This window comes from Mus pahari, chromosome 7, assembly GCF_900095145.1.
Source record: "Mus pahari chromosome 7, PAHARI_EIJ_v1.1, whole genome shotgun sequence".
Lineage (NCBI taxonomy): Eukaryota > Metazoa > Chordata > Mammalia > Rodentia > Muridae > Mus > Mus pahari.
The window spans coordinates 2,385,282-2,400,109 of NC_034596.1; the positions used below are offsets into that span (position 1 = coordinate 2,385,282).

The 14,828-nt window shown below is 51.2% G+C and overlaps 1 protein-coding gene across 1 annotated transcript in view; it reads left to right on the plus strand.

Annotated features, from left to right (window-relative positions):
* The first annotated feature begins 4,393 nt into the window (after nt 1–4,393).
* Nucleotides 4,394–14,828, plus strand: part of Adgrf3 (adhesion G protein-coupled receptor F3) — a 12,113-nt gene continuing 1,678 nt past the window's right edge. Inside the window, exons 1-13 of the mRNA XM_021202591.2 lie at nt 4,394–4,483; nt 5,669–5,729; nt 6,081–6,221; nt 6,597–6,773; nt 7,271–7,489; nt 9,046–9,252; nt 10,098–10,241; nt 10,389–10,585; nt 11,183–11,362; nt 12,116–13,492; nt 14,026–14,067; nt 14,158–14,220; nt 14,619–14,674. Coding sequence (XP_021058250.1) covers nt 4,394–4,483; nt 5,669–5,729; nt 6,081–6,221; nt 6,597–6,773; nt 7,271–7,489; nt 9,046–9,252; nt 10,098–10,241; nt 10,389–10,585; nt 11,183–11,362; nt 12,116–13,492; nt 14,026–14,067; nt 14,158–14,220; nt 14,619–14,674 — 2,954 coding nt within the window. The remainder of the gene's footprint in view (nt 4,484–5,668; nt 5,730–6,080; nt 6,222–6,596; nt 6,774–7,270; nt 7,490–9,045; nt 9,253–10,097; nt 10,242–10,388; nt 10,586–11,182; nt 11,363–12,115; nt 13,493–14,025; nt 14,068–14,157; nt 14,221–14,618; nt 14,675–14,828) is intronic.

Sequence of the window (14,828 nt, forward strand, 5' to 3'; positions counted from 1 at the left end):
CTGTAGGGGTCGCTGTTGCCTCGTGGTCCACTTCCATTGTACACATTTGGGTGGATCTGCCTTTTTTTTTTCTTTTTTTTTATTTACTTTTTTTTTTTTTTTTTTTCTTTTAAGATTGATTGATTGTGTATATAGCATTCTGCCTGCATGTATGCCAGCAGGCCAGAAGAGGGCACCAGATCCCATGGTTATGAGATCACAGGTGGTTGTGAGCCACCATGTGGTTGCTGAGAATTGAACTCAGGACCTCTGGAAGAACATCAATCACTCTTTACCTCTGACTCATCTCTTCAGCCTAGGACTTTTTTTTTTTTTTTTTAACGACTGGCATGGGAGAGCCTAGCTAGTGCAGGGTGCCACCCCTAGGCAGGTTATATAAAAAAAGAAGCTAGACAAACCACGAAGGACAGGATGGTAAGCAGCACCCCTCTGTGGCCTCTGCCTTAGTTCCTGCCTCCAGCTTCCTGTCCTTGGCTTCCCTCAATGATGGACTGTGGTTGGGATTGTAAGCTAAATCAACCCTTTCCTCCCCAGTTTGTTTCTGGTCATGGTGTTTATCACAGCAGTAGACACTCATACATAAACCACTCTGCTGACTGGCCGATGAGCCCTGGGATTCTCCTCTCTCTCTGCCCACAGTGCAATTACAGATGCACGCTGCCTTGCTTGGATACTGAGGGCCTGAACTGTCGTCCTCATGCTCTGCAGCAAGTGCTTTACCCACTGGGCCATCACTCCAGCCCTAACATGTTGTTTTTAAATAGTAACAAAAGACAGTTATACGGCCCAGTGGGTAAAGTGCTTGCTGCTTGTCAATATGAGTGACAGCCTGAATTCCATCCCCAGAACCCACATGAGGTGGGAAGGAGAGAACTGACTCCACAGAATTCTCCTCTGAAGATGCCCATAATAATAATGCTAAACATTCTGTAAATTTTTAAAGAAATACTTTACCACTTAAAACAAAAGGATCTGATACCTATATCTGAAAGGGCTGGGGGGGAAAGTCGGACTAAGGTTACGATTCCTAGAACCCTTATAAATGCCAGGTTGGCATGGTAACTTGTTTGTAATTCCAGCCCTGGAAGACAAAGAGGATCTTTAGAGCAAGCTGACTAGCTAGACAGGCCTTATCAGCAAACTCTGGGTCTGATTAGAAACCTTGCCTCAAAAGAAGGAAACAGAAGAACAATCAGGGAAGATTTCCAATGTCAACTTTGGGCTTCCACATGCATGCATGCAAACACACAAATGCCCATACATGTGGAAACATGCATATTCACAGGCACAGACATGAAAAGAAACACACACACATACATGCACTTTGTTTGATGTTTAATTTTTAGAGTTTTTTTTTCCTCAGTCTTGCTGGGTAGCCCCAGCTAGACAGAACTCACTGGTAAACCAAGCTGGTCGCAACTTATGGCAGTCCTCTAGTCTCTGCTTCTCTGGTGCTGGGATTATAAGCACGCACCTCTGAGCCCAGCCAGAATTCTTTACAGGCTCTAGATATTGGTCTCCAGTCTAGTGAGCCACCGTGTGGTTGCTGGGAATTTAACTCAGCACCTCTGGAAGAGCAGCTCTTAATTGCTGGCCATCTCTCCAGCCCCCAGTCTAGTGTATAGCTGGCAAACATTTCCTTTTACCCTCTGGGCTGTCTCTTCACTCTGCTTGTTTCTTTTCAGTGCAGAAGCTTTTCAAGGTCCTATAATACGTTGGCTTTCAACCTGTGGGTCTTGAACCCTTTGGGAGTCAAATGACCCTTTTCATAGGAGTCTCCTAATACCATCGGAAAATTTACACTATGATTCATAACAGTAGCAACATTACAGTTATAAAATAGCAATGAAATTATCTTATAGTGAAAGGTCACCACGGCATGAGGAACCATATTATAGGGCCACAGCGTTAGAATTGGTGCAGTTACTATGGGAATCAGTATGGAGATGCCCTAAAAAGCTGAAAATGGAGCTACCATAGACCAGGCTGTTACACTCTTGGATACGGACCTGAAGGAGTCTGTGCCAACATTCCACAGGGAAACTGCATGTCCTTGTCTACTGTTGCAGTAATCACTGTAGATTGAAAAATGGAACCAGCTTACATGACCATCTAGGATAAATAAACTGTGGTGCATGGACAAAATGGAGTCATGACATTTTCAGAAAAGTAGGCAGAACTGCAGGCCACAGCAAAATAAACCAGACTTGGCTCGGAGTGACAAAGGCTGAATGTTTTCTCTCCTGCAGATGTGTGTGTGTGTTGTGTGTGTGTTGTGTGTGTGTGTGTTGTGTGTGTGTGTCTCTGTGTGTGTGTGTGTGTGTGTGTGAGAGAGAGAGAGAGAGAGAGAGAGAGAGAGAAAGGGAGGGAGAGAGGAGAGAGATGTGGAGAGGAGGAAGGCTGGGGGAGAGGACAGCAGAGCCACGTGCGCATGCGCCATGCTGGGTGCAGCGTATCCCTTTCGTCCCTGTACTCAGCAGGCAGAGGCAGAAGCTCCATGAGGTCAGACTAGCCTGGTCTATATAGGTAGTTCTAGGCTAGCCAGTGAGACCCTGTCTCAAACAAACAAGCAAATCAATAGGTAAGACATGAAATCAGAAGGGGAAGAGGTGAGGAGGAAGGTGACCAGCAAGAAGGTGGGGCAGTGGAGGACAGGGATGAATAGAAATAAAATATCAGGGTAAATGTGTGTGAAAATACCATGATGAAACTCACGTCTCTGTGTGCATATCTAACACACACACACACACACACACACACACACACACACACACACACACAAAGCCAAACTTACCTCTCAGGAAAAAAGAAAAAGACAATTTTCAGATTTTTCTGTGACTAGAAAGGCTCCTCCTTCCTCCTCGTTTATTATCCTCCATGCATGTTACTGTAACGTGCCGTCAGATACTCGGCCTCCATGCATCCAGCGCCAGGAGTTAACGGTGTCAACTGTCTGCCATATGTAGTTCAAAGCTTTTAGCTTGTTCATCACAGCTCCTCACCATCTCTCACGCTTTTGTCCCCAGAGCTGATCTCCATTGTGAAGTTACTAATGAGTCGATGGGTATTTCATAAAAGAGCAGACTTTGGTGCGTACTCTAACTAGTATGAACTTTCCATTTATAAATTACAAGATTCTCAAATGTTTTCCTTTTTAAAGGTTTTTCCCTTTGCTTTTCATTTTATCCCTGTGTGTTGCCGGCATGTATTGGTCTGTGCACCACATGCATGTAGTACCCTGAAGAGGCCAGCAGAGGGCGCCAGATCCTCTGGGGCTGGAATTCTAGAAGCTTGTGAGCTGCCACTTGGGTCCCTGGAGCCTCGGGGAAAGCCAGTGATCCTGACCACAGAACCATCTCATCTGCCCAAAATATTTTAACTTTTGTCAACAGTCTTTAATCGCAGCACCTGGAGACAGGCAGGCAAATCTCTGTAAGTCCAAAGCCAGCCTGGTCTGTAAGTTCAAGGCCAGCCTGGTCCATATAGTGAATCCTAGGATAGTAAGGCCCAATCCAAAAAAGAAAAGAGTTTGACCCTCTGGCTCTCTAGCCTCTCAGGATGCCCTCTTGTACCATGATCCTGCCATGTGTGAAGACCCCCAAGAGATTCAACCCCTCAAGACCCAAAACAGTAAGCCAAATACATTTCTATTTGTTACAAAACCCAGGCTGCCAGTTGTGGTGGCACACACCTTTGATCCCAGCACTGGGGAGGCAGAGGCAGATGGATCTCTGAGTTTGAGGCCAGCCTGGTCTACAGAGTGAGTTCCAGGACATTCAGGGCTACACGGAGAAACCTTGTCTTGTAAAACAAATCAAAAAATTACCCAGCCTGAGGTATTCTGACATACCAGTACAGGTGAAGGATGCAAGGTGTTTGATGGAACAAGAGTTGGCTTTCTCATACCATGTGTGTTCCAGGGACCAGTTCAGGCTGTGGAGTTTGGTGGCAAGCTCCTTTACCCTCTGAGCCATCTTGCTGCCCTCTTTATAGTCTTTTCTAACCTTGGTTTAGTTTTGAAGGTCTAGCCTCCTGGAGGCATTCCAAAAACGATCCAAGTTTCCTAGACCCTGGGGACCAACCATGCCTGAACCTGCCTCTGTGACCTGTTTTGGTTTGGGTTTTGGTTTTTTGTGACATGGCACCCGTGTCCTCTCCTCCTGCCCAGGAGAACCAAGGCACAGTCCACTCACAGAATCATGTGGGGTCCGGGTGGCCAGTGACCTGGAAGCATACCCGCCTGAATCCCAGGCTGTGGCACTTGCCCTGTAAACTCACCCTGGCTCCCTCTGCTCTCTCCTCCCCTCCGTCAGTGATAGCCCTGCTGGCTCTGGGGGAGGAGATTTGCATCCTGGGACAGCTGGAGGGCTGTAGGGACCTGCTGCTTCAAGCCATGTCCTCTCTAGCTCTTTCCCGGCTGCTCCTGGCCATGACTCTTCCCCTGCTGGAGTTGGAGCCAACATTTGTCCCCACAGCCCAGTCAGTAAGTACTGGGGTGAGGACCCTGGGGAGACCTGCAGAGACCACAGTCAGAGCCGCAGGTTGTAGGGAACCACAAGGAGTGGGATGAAAGGTGGAAGGAAGGGACCAGCTTGCAAGACCCCCAAGAAGGCAGTCTTCTGCCCAGGGCAAGGGGACACTTCCATGACTTTACTGAGTCCCCATGACACCCTACAGCACCTGCTGCTCTTCTGGTCATGCTAGCAACTTAAAATGAAATGAGAAGAAAACCTTTGCAGATGCAGAAGCTTATGGCACAGATGATGAGAGTCTGAGGAGAAGCATGGAGCCTAGGCTTGCATTTATTATCTATTTTTCTCCCAGGACGTAGCAGTATTGTCATTTATTTATCTACATCTCCTAATCTACTGCAATCCCCAGATCTAAACCCTATCTGTGGCTTCCTCTGTGTCTTATCTATAGCCTACCCTTGCCTGCCTGTCTGTGTTACATCCGATCGCGGGGCCCTCCTAGTTTTCATGTCCTTTCTTGTTTTTATTTTCTGTGTGGATCTGCTGGGTCTCCCAGGCTGCTCTTGAACTCTTGCACTTAAGTAAGTGGTACTCCTACCCCACTATCTTAAACCCCGGGATTATATTACAGGCTTGAACCACCATGTCTGGCTTCCTTCTGGTTTTATTACCTATATTTTGGGGTGATTGTTGTTAGTTGTTTTCTTGAAAGTTCACTGTAGCCCAGGCTGACCTTGTACTTGCTACAATCTTCCTGCTTCAGCCTCCTGGATGCTGCGATTGCAAGTGTGAGCTGCCATCTGGTTTTAGATGCATACACACATGGGATTTTGAGAGGAAAACATGGGTTAATTTGCAGGACCCTGCCTCCTTGTTGGAGCTCCGGACTCAGCCGTTTCAATTAGCCTAGAGGCCCAGGGACAGTCAATTCAGGAAGGAGCTAAACAAAGCATGTTGACTTCCAGGGCGTGCCTGGTTTCGGGTGAGGCTGCTGGCCCTGGCAGGGTCCCTGGAACTGTGCCCCCCCCCCCGTTTCTGAATGCCCTTTTCCCCCCTCCAGATACTTACATTTGACCTCTGGCCTAAGAAGAACTTCCAAGAGACCAAGTCCCGCTAGAGCAGCCAGGCTGCCCCTGAAGGTGCCCTGAGAGGGACTTGAGACCTCTCTTCTCAGTCTCTTCTCCATCTCTTTCCAGGAGCTCAGTCCATCTGGAGGAAAATCTGGGCAGCAACTGAACCAGCACAGTGGAGAAGGGGGTGAGTGGAAGGACTGGTGGACAGGGGTATCAAGAAAGGGGAAAGGAAGAAACAGGAGGGACCACAGTGAGGCTCTGCAGGTGGGGGNGGGGGTGGGGGTTCTCCAGCTCTTTCGATGTGAGGCCTAGAAAGACACGTGCACTTTGCAGTGACAACTTGGAACCATAGACCAGAGTGCTTCCCCAACTAGGGTGGGAGTTGTTACCATCCTGCACCTCTGTGTACCTAGGCAGGCTGCAGGAGATGACATCTGCTTGTGTCCCCGGAAATGGCCACCTGAATATGTTAAGGCCAAAGGGGACTAGCTTGGGGCCTCACTGCCTCCCCTCTGATGTCCCCTTTGGTCTTTAGACTCAGTGCCGGTCTCCAGCTATGTGCATCTGGAATTTTCAAACAGAGCCTGGCCACAGGAGCTCTCTAAGAACGTTACTCTCCCTACTGCTCTGGCGCTCCTTCCCCTGAGAATGCTTACTGGCCTTGGCCTTACAACAGGTAGCAGCTGCACAGGGCTCCCTGCTGACGGCGCCTCCCAGTTCTCCATCTAGACAGCTTGCCCAAGATTCAGGCTCTCCTAATCCTCACTTCACTGTCCCTGGCCCCACGACCTTTCTCATCCCCTTACCCAGCCACGCCCTCCCTTCCTGTTCATGTCCCCATGTTCTGATCTGAACAGAGAATATAGGGGGCAGGCAGAGTGTGAGGAACTCCCCAAGGGCACCCTTGCCAGGTACGGGCCTGCTTTACTAGGTGCAAGCTGCAAAGGAAGTTCCCTCGGGTGGGCGGGTCTGATCTCCTGGGACTTCAAGATTAGTGCCATCCAGCCCTGAGACCTCATTTTCTCAGCCTGCCTACCTCTCTCGGTCACAGAATGTCACGCTAACCACAGCGGGACCAGCCTCTGCACTTGCCACCCTGGCTACCAATGGAACGCCACACTTTGTTCCCTTTACCCACACTGCTGGGGCCGCAGGCCAGAAAGAGATCCCTGTATGTGTCGCAGCTTCCACGGTCCTGTTCCCGGCTACTGCCAGTTGCTGCCACCTGGTAAGGAGGGTTAGGAACCTGCACACTAGCATCCCCAAGTGAGGAGAAATACTCTCTGGGCTGTTGGAGGTGTCCGCTCAGTCTTGGCCTTTACTTTGGACCTGTGCTTCTGGCAGCTGGTCCAAGCCCAGCTGCTCTTCTGGCTGGGGGGAAAAAGCCAACTATTCAGCAAGACCCTGGACCTGAGCTTGGGATTTGAAAAATGAGACTAATGAAAGCACTCTGGAGACACGTGGGCAAGGGGATCTTCCCAGAAGCAGCTTCGGCCACCCCACGTCCCTGGAAAGTGGAAATCATAAGCCAGAGGGCTTGCCACTTTAGTTCTCAGTGGGAGGGTCTACCAGGCGGGGTGTAGTCACCATCATCTACCGAGCATGGCTGAGCTACCCAAGCATGGCAGAGAAGAAAGTTACTCGGGGAGTCGGGCCTCAGAGGATGGGGAGGAGGAGTTGCTACTCCCCCCCTTCTCTAGCCCCCATCTCTTTCCCTTCCTGTAGTTCCTGCAACCCTGACACTGGGCTCTCGGCTGCAAGTGCAGGGGGACACCCTGAACCTCATTCTCCTCAAGAAAGAGGAGACCACAAACCTGAGCTGGTTCTTGAGACACTCAAAGAGCCACAGACCCATCATTCTATGGCCAGGGACCAATGTGATGCAAACGTCCAGTGAGGGCCAGGCTGGCCTTTGCGTTGCCCGCATGTCCCGTCATTGGGCAGGTAACCCTCCAGTTTCTTCTTTCTTCTTCTCTCCCATGGGTCTCTTGAGACAGAGTCATCTCTCTCTCTGTAGCCCAGGCTGACCTCAGCCTCACTCTTTATCTCAGGCTGGCCTCAACCTCTAGCAATCCTCCTGCCTCAGCCCACCAAGGCCCGAGGTTACAGACATGAACTACCCACTTCTTTCTCTGCTTCTCTTTACCTCTCCCTCTCATGTCCCCTTCCCCTTTCTTCTTTTCTTTCCCTCCATTCACCCCTCTCTAGACTTTTCCATCTTTCCACTTGCGGGGAAAGCAAAGGCAAAGAGACTCATTGTAGTGTGGAAAGTCCTATACGACAGCCAGCTGTTTGCACTGTAATCTGGGGGTTCCTAAAACCCTTTCAGAGCTTCACAAAAACTCAGTGTTGTCCTGATACGTGATGATGTAAAATCACACACACACACACACACACACACACACACCAGTCACTTGGCTCTGTCAGGAGTGGGTAGTGACATCTAGTGCTGCCTTCACGACATTACAGGGAGCAAATGCAGAGCTGGCTCTGTCTCCGGTTAAAGTGACTGTGGTGAGGCTGCACTGTGGCAGCTCTGGAGCCCTGGCTGGTAAAGTGCAGGCCCAGCAGGCACAAGGCAATGGGTTCAGTTACCGACGTCTCCTAAACCAGGCAGGTGGTGCACACCTATAATCTAAGCCTTTGGGAGATGAAGGCAGAAGGACAAGATGCTCGCGGCCATGCTTCCTCCATGAAACCTCCCACCAACCAGAAGATGAAAGGAAAAAGAGCCCAGGGGATAAGCATCAAACAAGAGATCCTGCCTCAGTCGAGGTGGAAGATGAACACTCACCTCTGACCCACACACCAGACATGCTTGTGCATGTGTGTGCATGCACATACACACAGACACGCAAACGCAACTACAAAGATGTTAACCCTCTGATTGCTGCTACCCTTCAGAACATACTATTCCCGCAGCAGAGGGTGATGGGGGTGTTAAAGACTGAGAGCACTGGTGCAGGAAGGCAGAGCAGTGGCTCTCTACCTTCCTAGTGCTGCAACCCCTTAGTTCAGTTCCTCATGTTGTGGTGACCCCCCCCCCCACAGCCATAAAATTATTTTCATTGCTACTTCATAACTGTAATGTTGCTACTGTTATGAACCATAATGTAAATGTCTGTGTTTTCCAATGGTCTTAGGTGACCCCTGTAAAAGGGTCTTTCGACCCCAGAGGGGTCACAACCCACAGGCTGAGAAGCAGTGGTCCAGATACCGAGTGGCTGGGTAGTATGGTGGGGGAAGGGGCTCATTTTAGAGTCCATTGGCACTGGCTAGGATGGACAGGCCAGGAGCCTCTTCTATAGGTCTTTCTCCTTGGGACAAGGGAGTGTTTTCCGAATGGGCTGTCCTGGGACCTTCCAGCTGGAAGTAAGGTCCTGGCACAGAGAGCAGGAATGGGAAACTGGGGGCCTGGGCCGAGGATTAGAAAGCAGTGGAGAGCTGGCCTACAGGCAGGCTTGGGTGAGCCGCCAGGTACAGTGGGCACATCTCTGCAGGTGAGTACGAGAGCATCTTCGAGGCCCGGGGATTCAGGTGGAGGCTGCGGCAGGTGGTGAAGGTGCCCTTGCAGGAGGAAGAAGTCGTTCGACTCCCAGACACCCTGTCCATCTCCTGCGCTGCCTCCACTGGCTTCCAGCTGAGCTGCTGCATCCCACTTACAACGGCCTACACTGCTACCTGGAGTCCTGGGGAGGACAGCCAAGGTAGGACACTGTCAGAGATGAGTGACGAGGCTGGTCCCTCCAGGCAGCACCCGCTACCGTTCTGGATGGGAGTTGGGCGGTCACGTCCGTCAGAGCAATCCCTGCTCTGTTGATAGAACCCTTCCATCACACCCCCCTTGACTCCTGCAGTAAACTCTAGGTAAGTTTAATAATATTCTGTTTTTAAAAGTGAGGGAAAGGGGTGGGAGTCTAGAGAGATGGCTCAGCGGTTAAGAGCACTGGCTGCTCTTCCAGAGGTCCTGAGTTCAATTCCCAGCAACCACATGGTGGCTCACGACCACCTATAATGTGATCTGATTCGCTCTTCTGGTGTACGTGAAGACAGAACACTCATATACATAAAGTACGTAAACAGCTTTTTTAAGTGGGGGAGAGGAAATTGGGGCTTAGCAGTTAAAAGCACTTGCTGCTCTTCCGGAGGACCTGAGATCTGTTCCCAGCACCCATGCTGCTGGCTCGCCACCAGTAACTCCAGCCCAGGGGATCTGAAGCTTACTTAGGGCTCACCTGTATTCTTACACAAGGACACACAAACATGCACATAATTAAAATGAGAGTGAATCTTTTTTTAAACGCCATATGAATAGCAAGAACAAATATTTTTAAATCTGTTGAAACTGAGACCCAGAGCTAGAGACATTCCAATAGGATGCACTTCAGGAAAACCCAAATTCTGAACCAGCGGTTGGAGGCTAACATCCCATTCTGCCTGCCCTCGTTGCTTCATCCTTGAAGACCACTCTGAAGCGGCGTTTTAGGACCTGCTCAGCCCTCATCTGATTTAGCCAGGGGTACCTTACTTTTCTCCTCTCTCTTGCCCTCAGCCTCCTTGCAGAAACTGTCGGATTCCCAATGCTTTGTGCTAACTATTCAGCACTGCCCGGCAGCCAATACCACATACACCTGTACCCTTCAGAGTCAAAGCCTGCCTCCTCTCGTGGCTCCTGTCTCCATCACCATTATCCAGGGTATGTGGGCCTTGGGTCCAGTAGGCTGACCTCTAAGTGGCTTGTCCCTGAAACATGGGGCCTCTTCTTTGTTATCCCTGTGCCTTGAGCCACTAAGTCAGGCCTGCTTAGGTTCTGGCTGCTGAGACTTCGCTGATCCTTCTTCAGATGGAGACACTACCTGCCCTGAGGACTTCTCAGTGGTTGGATGGAATGTCACCAAGGCTGGCTTCGTGGCACAGGCCCCATGTCCTGTGAATAAGAAAGGTGTGGTAAAGAGGCTCTGTGGAACTGATGGCATCTGGAGGCCAGTCCAGAACAGCTGCACAGAAGCAAAGATCCTCACCTTGTGTCTTAAAACCAAGGTAAAGCTGCTATCTGCATGACTCCCAGCAAACACCTGCCCACCTACTTGCTTGTATGTCTGTCTGTCTGCCTGCCTGCCTGTCTGCCTGCCCATCCAACTGCCTGCCTGCCTGCTTGCCTACCTGCCTGCCTGTCTGCCTGCCTGCATGTCTCTCTGTCTGCCTTCCTGCCTGTCTGTCTGTCTGTCTGTCTGCCTGCCTGCCTGCCTGCCTGCCTGCCTGCCTGCCTGCCTGCCGGCATTTCCTCTCTCCCTCCATGCCTCTCCATCTCCTTCCCCCAGAATTCAGGTTCTGATGCCAGCTTACATGTTAGTCACCCTCTCACCTGGAGCCCTTGCAGACCTAGAAAGGAGTGCAAGAGTGGATCTTCCAGGGACAAAGGGGATCTATGTGGTGGTGGTGGTGGTATTTGTCTCAAACCACAGTCCCACCAAGTACTATCAGTCCTCTTTAGTATCTGTTCTTTCTGCATGCACTCTCTCTCTCTTCTTCCTGTTCCTCTGAGGGGTGCCGAGCAGAAGCAAGGAGCTGCAGCAGGGGAAGACATGGCCCCTTCCTAGTGAGGATTTTCAAGTCACCCACTGTCCTTTCTGTCAGCTGCTGCTGGAAGGCCAAGGAAAGCCTAGTGAGGAAGTGCCATGGATCTTGAGTGAGCTGCAAGGGCAGGCGGGGGTGGCCAGCACCCCCTCTGACTTATGGGAAATGCTGCACACTGTGACCTTACTGGCCAAGGTGGTAGCAGAGACAAGCACAGAGCTCACAGACAGTGCTCTGAAGGTAAGATCTTGGAGCATAGTGGGCACCTACTGGGTGGTCACAGGTGGAAGCTCATTCATGCCTTCTGACATCATGTGGGCAGCCCAACAGGGACTGTTTTAGAGCCCAGGGTTCCTGCTGTCTCTGTTTGTAAAACACCAGTCATGGAGAATAAAGAAAGCCTGATGCTGAGAGGCCAGAAGGGGTGGGGAGGCATGAGTTTCAGAGACACGCATGGGTACACAGCATGGGAACATCACACACACACACACACACACTAACCCAGTACCCATAGAGGCATTGCTGTACCTACACGAATCAAGAACAGCTAGAGGCAGCAACACCACGCCCCTCCCCTGTCAGCCTCTAAACTGCAGAGATGGCCACTCGGACCTCATAGGGCTCTCAACTTGAGCATAGCGAGCTTCCTGCCGCTAGCCACCACTCCTAGCTTTGCAGAACTGGACAAGCTACAGAGTTGAAGAAGGACCTTTGTAGGACCTAGGAGGTCCCAAAGATGCCAGCTGGAGAAGAGGCATTAGGCAGAGGATCTGGGTGTAGATTTGGAGACCATGATCCCGAGAGGGCCCTGGAGCTGCGGAGCAGTGCTCTCTATCCCCTGATTCAGAAGGTCCCCCACAGGCCTGGCCTGTCACTTTTTTTTTTTTTTTTTTGCCACTCTGGGTCTTGCCATGGAAGGAAGGGTGGGGTCTGTAAGTCCTGATGTCCCTGTAGACTCCGGTAAGTTACAACTCCTACTATTGGTCACTGCAGGACCTCCTGACGACCACAGACAAGATTCTAGATGCGAACATCAGCTCTCTGTGGACTCTGGCCCAGGCCCAGGAGCCCTCCATGGGCTCAGATTTCCTGAAGGCTGTGGAGACCCTGGTCCACAGCTTCAGCCCACAACAGCATCCTTTCGCCTTCAGCTCACCTAATGTGTTGCTGCAGAGCCAGCTCCTCAGACACTCCTCTCCTCCCGGCTACCAGGCATCCTTCTCCACCAGGCCCCTGCTGCAGGCACGGATTCCATGGCATTCACTGGCCCCACTGGTCCAAAGTGGAACTAATGTCAGTATTACTAGCCTAGTACTGCAAAAGCTGGACTACTGGCTGCCCTCAAACTACACACGAGGGCGGTGGAACACCCCATATACCACCCCTGGGCTGATCCTTGTGGTCTCTGTAACAGCAGACGGCCAGGCCTTCACGCAGGCAGAGGTTATCATGGACTATGAAGACATGAATGGAACCCTGCACTGTGTGTTCTGGAACCACAGTGTCTTCCAGGGGCGAGGAGGTTGGTCAGATGAAGGGTGCGAGGTACATGCAGTCAATGCTAGCATCACTCAGTGCATGTGCCAGCATCTCACAGCCTTTTCCATCCTCATGTCCCAACACACTGTCCCAGAAAATCCCACCCTGGGCCTGCTGAGCCAGGTGGGTATGGGGGCTTCCATCCTGGCTTTGCTCGTCTGCCTGGTTATTTACAGGCTGGTGTGGAGAGCAGTGGTTCGGAACAAAGTCGCCTTCTTCCGCCATACTGCCCTGTTTAACATGGTGATCTGCTTGCTGGTCGCAGACACGTGCTTCTTGGGAAACCCATTCCTTCCTTCAGGGTACCACAGCCCGGTCTGCCTAGTCACCGCTTTCCTGTGTCACTTTTTCTACCTGTCCACCTTTTTCTGGATGCTGGCACAGGCCCTGGTGCTGGCCCACCAGCTGCTTTTTGTCTTCCACCAGCTGTCCAAGCACGTAGTTTTCTCACTGATGGTGATGCTGGGCTACCTGTGCCCACTGGGCTTTGCGGCTGTCACCCTGGGCCTCTACTTGCCTCAAAGGAAATACCTATGGGAGGGGAAATGTTTGCTGCACGGAGATGGCGTCATGCTGCACAGCTTCAGTGAGCCAGTGCTGGCCATCGTTGGTGTCAACGGGCTGGTCCTTGTCATCGCTGTGCTGAAGCTGCTGAGACCTTCGCTGTCAGAGGGGCCCACAGTAGAGAAGCGCCAAGCTCTTGTGGGGGTGCTTAAAGCCCTGCTTATTCTCACACCCATCTTTGGCCTCACTTGGGGACTGGGCGTGGCCACTCTGTTTGATGGCTCCATAGTCTCTCACTACGCCTTTTCCATTCTCAACAGCCTCCAGGTAGGTAGCAAGGGTGGGGCGGCTACGCCACTTGGTCTTTTAGGAGACTAAGTCACTGCCAATCACCAGGCTCACAAATCTTAGAAGGATTAAATATAGGTCCCAGTCCCTTCACTGCCTCACTGGATAACTTTGGTGTTCTTATTTACGCTGAGGTCTGGAAGTCATGAGTACCCAGTCTTAACTCAATTTAAGGAAGGCCCTTGAGAGTAAGCAAGATGGCTCAGCAGGTAAAGGTGACGGCTCCCAAGTCTCGGCTTGATCCCTGGACCCCAAATGGTGGAAGGAAAGAACCGGCTCCCCCACCTTGTCCTCTGACCTCCACATGTACAGTGTAGCACACGGTACACACTGCACACACGTGCACATACTGTACACACATGCACATACAATGTCAAATAGTGCCAACGTGCATAGAAACTGAGGAGGTGAATTAAGACGTGGATTAGAGAAAAGGTCTGAGAATAGATGAGGAGAGGGGGCAAGAGGAGAGCCTCCCCTGCCCCTAACCAGCTCCCCACCCCTCTCCTCAGGGTGTCTTCATATTAGTGTTTGGCTGCCTCACAGACAAGAAGGTGAGTACACGGCTGGCTCCTGCCCACACGCCTGACCTAGAGGCCTACATGTGATCAACATAAGCAGATATTTATTTACCTTTCCTTCAGGTACTAGAAGCCTTGCGCAAACGATTTCGAGGCAGCTGCTCCTCTAACTCTGCCATCTCCATGGTGAGTTGGCCCAGGCCTTGGCTGTCTGTGAGATTTGGCCAGCCATTTTCTAGCCCTCCTGGGGAGACATGGGCCCAGCCAGGAGAGGCCTGCGCTAGGGACTGCACTAGGAGTCCTTTTTACAGCAAGCGGCCTCCAGGCTATGTTTCTCCAGCCAAGGGATCTGGGGTTCCTGTGACCTCCTGGATGCCTGGTGGCATGCTTCTCTATGGTCTCCTGCATCTAATACTCGGCTCCACATTAGAAAAGATAGAGTGGGGGCCCCATGAAATCTATTTAGCTGAAACCGAAATTCCTGGAAAGGCAAATGAGAATGTCAAAATGGATGCACCCTCTTCACAGGTGGGACGGACTATAATAATGATCACCCCCAACTGGGTCTCTCCACTTCTCCCCAGGTCACAAATGAAACCTACACCTCAGAACACAGCAAAGAAAGAAGCGAGCATGCCAGGTGAGAAGCAGCTTCCCAGAAGCCGAGTAATGGGGTAAAAGAGGCCAGAGCAAGGGCCTCCAAACCAGTCTGCCCTCCCAGCAATGCTGTGGGCTAAATCCAGGCCCTGGACACCTAACTTATATCCTGATGCCCAGGTCTTTTTTTTTTTTTT